Genomic DNA, 10,146 nt, shown 5'->3' with positions numbered 1-10,146 from the left:
ATAATACAATCATTGACATAAACTACAAATAAAATAAATTATGTGCTGCACACTATCAGCACTTATGGTAAAATTATTAAATAGCTCTGTTTTGCAGTCTTTTGGTAGGCATTTTGACATACCAAAACGTAGCTAATTGGACCATTGTTTTTTTGTTTTTGAGTCCTTAATATGAAGCTATGTCTACTTGCAAACCCCAAAGGGTGCATATCTTTGAATTGTGAGCAGTTCAGTCGAAATAGATCTCCCCTTACTTAAATATTTGAATATTTTTTGTCCGCTGAAGAGGTAAAACTGTGTGTGTGTGTGTGTGTGTGTGGGGGGGTAAATTGGATAAAAGTCTGAAATATTTACATTTTATGTAGCAGACATTGCATTTTCTTAGTTCATACCACCAGTAATCACCTCATAACCCCTTTTGGGGGTCCTGACCCCCAGATTGGGAACCACGGATTAAGAGTGTGTTGAAGCTTGTGTTTGATGTAATAAATGTTGCCTTTCTTGTACCTGAGGTTATGTTGCTTGAAGAATGTGGCAATGAGCTATTCATCCTAATTTAAAGACTTCTTTTGTATACTGCAATCATTATACATAACCACTGTTATATCCAGATGCGCAAAATTGAGGTATGTTTTTCCTTTCAAACATCTGTCTTACCAACAAGTAATCAACTAGTTACAGTATGTAATTAATTTTTATTGGTTGTAGCTGTGATCTGTAGCTGGAAGAAACCCTGCCAGTTTCCTTCTAATCAGACAAGCAGAACATATGGTAGGCTTACTGCACCACACTCCACATATTGAGTTATAGCGCTTCAGTCTGCGACATGTGACCAGTCTCTCTGCAGTCAAAGGTATCTATGTAATGAAAGGGCAAAGAAGACCCTTAATGTAAAGAAGGCTTATATATAATGCAGATAGCAGACCAGAGGAAGACTGGAATGAGAGTGAAATTAACCCTGGGTGCTTTGTATGGGATTAGGCTTTAGCTCTTGACAGAGAGAATGCTCCATTCTTCTGAGTTTCTGCCTCTTTATTCTGCGCCTTTAGTATTCAAGGTTGCTTCCATAGGTGAAAGCGAGCTTTGAGGACTGGTGAAAATGTGTGGGAGAGGAGCAGAACAGAGCCTTTTTTTCCACGTATTCCTGACACACATTAGAACACCCTGCAGAACACCTTTTTCATTATGCATCCACGCCTCAGTGCCTTGTCACTGTAGAGGGTCACTTGGTTTTCTGTATTTCGTGTCATCATCAAGGTAAAAAGCAGATTCACTGGCAAAACATGCAGCTGCAAATGACAGCATTAGTACAGTGAGCTTGCATACTGTCTAGCTTTTAACTCATAAATGAATTGGGCGCGTGCTGTTTTAGCTGCACAGGCTTGTCATTGCATCCTCAAAACAGCATTGTCAAATTTTTACTATTTTTGTACTAATTGCAGGTGAGATTCATTTTCTCCCAAAAGAAAGAGAAGAGTGAATACATCACCACAGATTTACCAAGTACAGCTGGTAGAAATGGTTGATATGCACAAACGCAAAGGGAGCATACTACAAATGGAAAACATTCTCCTCCAGTGAAACATTAAGGTGCCTCCCCATTGTCCCCATGAAATTCCGCTGCCTTCTTTCTTACTTATGTTTATATTCATGATAACACTTACCTAACAGATGCAATATTTTCTAGTATAGCAAATGAGTGACTCACACACAATTTCCCCCGATTTTGCCCACCTACTGGGAGTGCACGACGCCAGCCAGGCTCATGTAGGTAATATGGGAGATTACACCTGTCACTTGTGCTGCTGCTTTTATATGCAGAGCCTTCGGTGGATGTAATCCAAGGATTTGACATTATGCAGGACGCGAGTGAGCCCGCATACATCCATCTCCCTCAGCTGCTTTAAAAGGAGTTAAAGTCTGTGATCATATATTTAGATGATCTTGCTCTCTACAAACAGTTTGCAGGGTTCAAGGAGAAGCTTGCCATTATGGACTTAAGACAGAGACTGCTGTTCTGTTTACAAGAATAATAGCGCTGACAAATTGGAAAATATTTGTTCTTGGGATTCAGTCTTTATAAGTCGTAATTGTAACTAAACATGCTTTCGATCAATCGGATTAACACTATGGTTCAAACTGAAATCTTTTAACAACTATCGGATGGGTTGCCTTGAAAATCTGTACAGACTTCTAATGAGCTTGGTGATCTCATGACAGTTTAGGTAGTGCCACCAGTAGGCCAAGGCTTTCACTTATCCTACGAAATATCTCTACATCTACTAGATAGATTCCCACAAAATCTGGTACAGACACTGATGACCCAGAGGATGCATCCTAATTACTTTGATGATCCCCTGACTTTTCAACTTGTGCCATTATCAGGTCAGAATTTAAATTTGTCCAATGCTTTGGTTTATGACTAAACCCACAAAACGAATCCCTTTCAACCTCTGCTGTACTTTGTAGTGCAAATTAAAAAATGTTATCATGCCAACAAACCAAAATAAGACAATATACACGGTAAACATTATCCCCGCGTAACAATAGCATGTTAGCATTGTTATTGTGAACATTTAAAAATGCTAACACACCAAACCAAGATGGTTAACGTGGTAAACATCATACCTGCTTAACATAGCATGTTAGCATTGTCATTGAAAATATTTTAGCTCAGAACAGTGCTGTCTCAAAGTACAGCCTCACAGACCACTTTCATTTTCATATCTCATGTGTTGCTTCTATTTATCCTCACACATATTCAGGGACAGCTCCCTCTGGTTCTGTCCCCTACAGATTGCCTTTTTGTGACTGAATACTTCACCCGCACGCCTCGTAAGCTGAATGCTTTCAACTCCTTCGCCAGTGTGGAACTGTTCCACTTCAATGTGCCTGACGACACCATGATGGCCGTATGGAACCTCATCACCTTCAAGGAGCAAGGGGGCACGTTTGGAGACAGCTGCCCAAACCGCAATGTGACTGTGTAAGACAATGAGTTGTCACACTATCTTTCTCTTTTTCTGAAGTGGCTTGTGTTTTTCTGAAGTGGCTTGTGTTTGACAAACTGAAGTCTGCTCCTTCTGTAGGGTAAAAATAGATAATAATAACCATTTTATACACTTTACCTTTGGGATAAAGGTTATAACAGCTGGTTAAATATGAGAAGTCTCTGCTGTTACTGGCAACCTCGACATATGGAGGAACTGTTGTTAAAGCATTGGCTGCATTTAACTTTTAATTTTGCCTGTCTATTTTTATCATATTGCAGTTTGTTTGTTCACGAGAGCCGATATCTCAGGTGACTCTTCTGTGATATTGTGATTGATGTGGACATGGTTATCACATTCAAATACGTGGGGCTGGAGATGATATAAAGTCTTGCCTTTGAATTTTTCACATTTGAAATTGAAGTTGCAATCTGTTCTCATGCTGTTTTTATGGATGAATTCTATATTTTGCAGATGCCTCTGTTTTTTATGAAAAAAATACACCTAACAAGGATTGAATTTTGGCCTTGTGATTAATAGGTACTTCAGGTCAGGGGCTCCTCCAGTAATCAACCCCCTGTACACCCGCTTCCCTCGGGACACAGTCGTCCCAGGGTCCTTTGCTGTGACTCTTACCTGGACTCTTCCAAACCGCACAACAGGAGCATTCAATGTGACAAGCCCACTCCCTGGAGACTGGTTCCTTGCCGCACATTTACCCAAGGATGAAGGCAAGATCTCAGTCAAGGTGAGCCTGAACATTTATCACAAATAAACATCATAGTTTCATGTTAGAATTTGAATCTGTGAGTTGTAGTTTTGGCAATGTAGTTGGTGCAAACAAGGTACAAAGTACAAGGTTGTTGTTTATTAGTCATTATACAGCACAAGGCTGTATGACGAAACGAAATTTGTAGTTCCTTCATGCAACATAACATTGGTCACCTTGTTGTTTCTGACTTCCCACTTACAAAATAGTGTGGACAAAACTGGCCTCTATTGGACAAATTAAAATATTTAAATTATGACCTGATGAAAAGTTAAGGGAATAGCTATGGTGCTTAAGTGAATGTCTGAACCAAAATGTACAGCAATCCATTCAATAGGTGTCACGACATTTCACTAAAAACCACAAACCTCAGGCTTAAGCTAGTGCAAAAGTCAGGAGATCACCAAAGTCATTAGAGTACATTATGCAGTAACCATGAATGTCTGTACAAATGTTTTGCCAATCTTTCTAATAGATGTTTAGATGTTTCACTAGATAAATTCTGTCCTTATGGTGGCGCTAGAGGACAAATCAGGGGATCACCAAAGTCTGTAGCATTTATCTTCAAGGTAACGTAAATGTCAATAGCTGTTGAGATATTTTAATAATTACCAAAAATGTCAACCTCATGGTGGCACTAGAGGAAAAGTCATGGCATAACCAAATTTATTAGGATTCATCCCCCTGATGACCATGAATGTCTGTGCAAAATTCCATGACAATGCACCCAATAGCTATTGAGATATTTCAGTCTGCAACAAAGTGGTGGACCTACTGATCAGCAGACCAACATCACCATCCCTGGAACTTTGCTAACAGGGAGTAAAACCCTAATCCAGCACTAGTTGTTTAAAGCAGCAAATGAAAAGCTTGAATCACTGTTTTGTTATCAATCACCCTCTAAAATCACCCTGGTAAAAATGGAATCTATTTATTCGTTATGCCATGTAACTTAAATGAGATCTATATATAAAATATTTTCTTTATGGTTGTTAAACTCTTCATGACAGAAAAAACAAAATAAAAATGATTAGTATTCCAGCTGGTGCTGTAGAGCTTAAAGAGGCAGAACAGTGTCAGAGAGTTTTTTTTCATCTCATCATGTTCTCCTATTTGGCCACATAAACACCTGCTGATTTCCATTTCAGGCAATTTATTTGTCACTGGCATGGTGTTCAGTTACGCTTCCTTTGTGGTTTCCACTGGCTGGAAAAGGTGTACCTGGAATGCACAACAATCAAAAATATCATCAAAAGTTGCTATCAACATTGCTTGTACAAAAGAATTGGTTTGCTTTGGGGGCACTGGGAATAGAAGCCACTGTGGCTAAAATGTGACTAGCCTCCAATGACACACTGTATAGATGGAAATAACCTTTAGAAATACCTTTTCCAGATTCTGCTTTCTAAAGCAATTTTCAAGCAACCAAGATGTGATGTTTTCTGTTCAGAAAGGAAACATGCATGGAAGCAATGCAAGCACAACAGGCGGGATGCACAATGCATTTATAACAATCTCAGTCAAACAGTGAACTTAGCACAAAGGATATGAACACTTAGCATAAAACAAAGAAGCAGTGAAAAACTGTATTTACTGTCAAACACTTCATTTCCATATATTCTCCGATATAAATGTCCCTCGTTGCAAATAAGATATGAAACATGTTACTTTTTACACAGCAAGCCTAGAGTAACACTTTATTGAATGTTTTTCATGATTTGCTCTTTCATTTTATATATATATATATTTTTTTGCAGATTAAAAGCAACACTGGAAACTTTCCAAACGCTTTTTCCACCACATGCTTGTCAGGACCAGGTGTCTTGATAAGAGCAGTAAATTATATTCAATATTTGCCCTTTTGTGCTTCTAGACGTTTGTTGGTGACTTTATCATAGTGCCGGGCAACCAATTATCTTGTATCTGGGTAATGTTGATGCTAGTTAGTTTTGGTCTGTAGTAATATAGTAGTAGTAGTAAATGAAATGGTTGGGGGAATTCAGTGAAAAAGACTAACTCTTAATATAATCACAATTCTTGAGGGGTGTATTTTCTCTCACTTGCCCATTACTTAAAACAAATCTTACTGTTTTTTTTGATGGTCATTATAATGAAAGTTTGCATATTTCCAATGTATTAAATGCTGGATATTGGCCAGTCAATACAATGGAGTGCAGTCCTAGACTGCAAATCTATAAAAACAGTGCAATTAAAGACAATTGCACACATTAGTTACTAATTCTGTTGTTCATATGTTTATTTGATTTGTTTAGCATAATTTTTCACCAAAGACAAACACAATAAGATATCTTAGCTTATAAAGTATATCTTTACAATCTAAATCTTACATATTATTCCCACAATAAATCATTCCTGTGTGAACCTTACAATTACATTGAGAGGTGTTCCTTTCTGTTTCATTAATGTGTGTAAATGGGAGTATTCAAAACATAGAATCTCTTTCAATACAATGCAATTCATTACAACAGCACACATAAGTACAGACTCGACAATGACCATTTGAATAAAGCTGAACGTAATCTCTGAAAGGTTGCATTTATTGCAGCACTATTGCGATAGATTGGATTAGATTGTTCAGGTGTACCACTAAACTAGAAACTCAGTGTATACCCCAGAGTTTTCCCTAAAATTGCATTTTCTCAGTGGGTCATTCTGTCTGAAAGAGCTAAAATAATGCAATTAGTCAGGGTTTCAAAGGGGAGTTTTAGTGCTCTATTGCCTAAATTGATTTTTTAGAGGCTTTAACATCCTGCCAAGACTGGAATTCTGGGGGAAATAAATTAATGCATATGTCTTTTTTTTGGCACAAATATGTTAAAATGTAAAGCTATTGAACACCATCAAAAGCTGTCTGCACATACCCATATTGGTGGAGCCTTAATTAAAGCACAACTTGCTCAATAAGACACATGGGCAGGTCCAACTGACAGGCTGTAATAAATCAAAAGGTCACCTCGGCAGCTCCAGGACTAATGCCACATGCCACAGTAATTGTGACTCGAGCAGGAGGGGTTAGTGACTGGTTGACAGAAATGAAGGACCTCATTTGGCATTCACACCTGTCCTTTTGAATCAGGTGCAAAAGGCCGCCGTTCTTTTCTAAAACAAATTTTACAGCAGATCATGTGTAGAAACAACGCACGTCCTCCTGGCTCTAAGTCATCCTGTCTGCTCGGCTCATCTCACAGAGTAATGTGCATCGAGCATTAATGGTTCAGAACAACATGAGGGAAATAGTGGCTGCATGTTACGCTGTATGGCAGATAGAAGGAGACCAGAGTGATATAAATCCAGGAGGGTGACAGGCTGTATGCACACAGTCCATTAGGAATTTTCAGCCAGTTTGAATGATATCTAATGTCCTCCTTACCAGCATTTAGGGAAATATTGGTGAGTTAACCACTAAAATACCATCTGAACCACTGCTGTGTTATCTTTGCAGGGTCTGTCTGAAGAATGCCAGTATCTGTTCCAGCCTCAGCTCATTGTCCAGAGGCTAATTGGAATTTCAGTGCTTTATCCTGGATACTTCATCGACCAGATGATCCCGGTCCACAACAGATCTGCCCTTTATAAGTAAGTATCTTAACTGAGCTTCCAAAAACCAAATGGTGGTTTTGAAATCATGCACTTAGAGAGCTCTGCCTCCCTAGTCCAACTCCTCATCTGCCTCTTAAGTTATGATGTTCCTGGAGTCTTCTAGCTCATCTTGCATTTACTTTAAAATGTCTAAAAATGACTAGACATATATTATATATTTCAAGGAGTTGTGTACTTACATCATTCCAAATGTTCAATGTTCAAACCCAGAGAAATCTGTAATTTTATTCAAGGTATTTGGTGTCATATCCCCTTTATTTTTCTGCCTGAGTCACGTCAGACAATGAAGACAACAACTCCCAGAATGCCATGCTCTTTCATGACATCATCAAACTACATCTTTTGTTATTGTTTTGATGTGAGAGACTAGCTGCAGATATGACATACCGTGCCTTTAAAAAAAGATGCAATTTACAAGTGTGTGCTTATAGACAGAGCATCTTTGTTAACGCCCCCTTCTCTAAAAGCCGAGCAATATGAATAGTTTTTCAGGGTTTATGTTAATTTTTTCATGATCTGTTGAAGTTGCTTAATGGGAGGAAAGTCAATTTTATGTATGTTCTTACCATAAAAGTGATTTGTATAATTAAAACAGCAAAGATATACCGTTCTCTTCTAGGAATAATTACTGTACAAACATTAACTTGAATACATTTTTATAAACAGTACTGTTCGACATTTTGCTGTATGACATAGGGTAAAGTCTACTATTACTACCTAAAACGTGTTTGTGTGTGTGTGTGTGTGTTTGTGTGTGTGTGCTTGTGCAGAGTGTTCATCCCCAATTATATATCTAAGGTGAAGGTTCAGCTGGTAAACTGCAGCACCAAAAACAAGAGTAGCGACAGTTGTCCTGTGGTGCTGAAGATAAGAGCGCGGGCGCCGCCGGTGCATAACTCAAGTGCCCTCGACTGCAGGGAGTGGAACCCTTGTGAATTAGACACCCTCGTACCTGCCTGGGAACAATGGTACTACATCCTGGTGGAGAGATATCTCACTAACTGCAACGTTTACTTCCGCATCGGGGTGCAGGTCACGGGTGAGTTTGTTTTACAGGAAAAGTGTGATTGATGAGCCTTCAGGGGGGTTTTTTTGTGCTTATGAATTTTATTTCTGGCTTGTTGTGAATTTCAGTTGCCTAAGAACTAAATGTTTTTCTCTTCCTAAAATAATGCAGCAATATGCATTCTAGATTTATATTGGAAAAAAACAATTATAATATACTATTTATTAGACATTATCAGTCTGGCCATGCTGGTAGAGGACCTTATTCATTCATTGTTAATTCAAATCATCTTGAAGAGGTAGATTAGAAAAATTTGATAATTTAAATGAGCCTATGTAACTTTCGTTGAACAACAGCTTTTTTAGCCATCAAGATAATGTTTATAATAATAATGTTTATCTTATTTTACCATATAATGAGGCAAAATCCGAGATTATCGGTATTTTATCAGTAAATCATCAATCTTATTGTAATCTTCTCCAATTTAAATGGAGGTGGACAGAAAAAGCAACTGCAAAAAAACAAACAAAAATTGTTGTAGTTTTGATTTGAAGATTTGATTTTAAGCATGATAATTTAGCACATTAGTATTCTTGCTTCTTGTCTTAACATTAAAATAACTTGCAATGTTTTATTTGCAAGTGCAATCAGTGTTTTTCACACTGCAATGTGCAAACAGTTGTGTAAAGGACCGATTTTGCCAATTAAACTAAATTATTCAATTATTGGTGATTAAAGGTAATGTGTTGGATTTCTCTTTTCTCTCATCATTTTCAAATAGATTGTGTTCCTAAGTTTTCTTCCTACTGCTTTTGAAGTGTAATTTAAGACAATACTGGGGTGGTTTCTACTAACTGAGAACTCATAAATTAGGCCAAACAAAGGATTGTGCTTTCAATTTGCACAGGCCCTCTTTAAAAAGGCTTCTTAGGTGTAATTTTATCTTCATATCAAAGCAAATCTTCAAATGTCCTTTAAAGCGTGTCCAAGATGCTCATGCTTCTCACAGATGCTCAGGGCAGAAATGTTATTTTGGACATGTTTTGATGAGAAGAGCAAGGCCAGAGCGAGAATAATGGTCCACAGTCGGACCATTAAGAGGCTCTTCTTAAGAGGTTCAAGAAAAGAACAGAGTCCAAACAGAGGCAATTCATATGGGATTGCAAAGAGGCCAGTGATAGCACGCTTAAGTGTTACATGCTGTTTTGGGGTTGTGGAGAGCTGAGATATTCTTTATGCTCACTCCGCAGGGATGGCTCACAAATCTGTGGGAAGTCTACTCCCATGTAGCGATCCCCTCCCTTTGCTGGACACTATACAGTGCACTTTGTCACCATGGCAACACAGACACTAATTATTCACACTCTGTTTCTTCCCCTGCCTGCCAGGGAGATCTTACTTGACCTTTTGTGGATTTATATTGAAGAACACCTCAGGTTCAGGGACCATCTGGAATCCTCACCTTCTCGCGCTTTCTCACTGTTATTAGCTATTGTTGTTATGAGCCGTTTCTAAAAGATGTGCCCTCATTTGAATTCAGTTGAATTAACAGGTATCACGGTCAATGGCTAGACAGGAAGTGGTAAAACTAGGTTACACTTCATTATTTATTATTGTTTATGAAGTATCTTCACAGCAGGTGTCTTGCCCTCAATAGATGATTGGACATTAAAGAGAGTTTATGTGTTATGCTGTATATGAAAGCAAAATGAAGCCAGTTCTTTGGATTGTGAATGTTGTGAAACAAAATGGTTACACAG

The 10,146-nt window shown here is 38.2% G+C and overlaps 1 protein-coding gene across 1 annotated transcript in view; it reads left to right on the top strand.

Annotated features, from left to right (window-relative positions):
• The first annotated feature begins 2,799 nt into the window (after nt 1-2,799).
• The window catches only part of tmem8b (transmembrane protein 8B), a 29,319-nt gene continuing 21,972 nt past the window's right edge, over nt 2,800-10,146 (top strand). Inside the window, exons 1-4 of the mRNA XM_046035279.1 lie at nt 2,800-2,986; nt 3,531-3,738; nt 7,223-7,356; nt 8,151-8,419. Of these exons, the coding sequence (XP_045891235.1) occupies nt 2,904-2,986; nt 3,531-3,738; nt 7,223-7,356; nt 8,151-8,419 (694 nt within the window). The 5' untranslated portion in view covers nt 2,800-2,903. The remainder of the gene's footprint in view (nt 2,987-3,530; nt 3,739-7,222; nt 7,357-8,150; nt 8,420-10,146) is intronic.

The sequence above is a fragment of the Micropterus dolomieu genome, linkage group LG21, assembly GCF_021292245.1.
Source record: "Micropterus dolomieu isolate WLL.071019.BEF.003 ecotype Adirondacks linkage group LG21, ASM2129224v1, whole genome shotgun sequence".
Taxonomy (NCBI): domain Eukaryota; kingdom Metazoa; phylum Chordata; class Actinopteri; order Centrarchiformes; family Centrarchidae; genus Micropterus; species Micropterus dolomieu.
The sequence above is the reverse complement of the archived record's forward strand: the minus strand, read 5'-3'. Positions and strand labels throughout refer to the sequence as shown.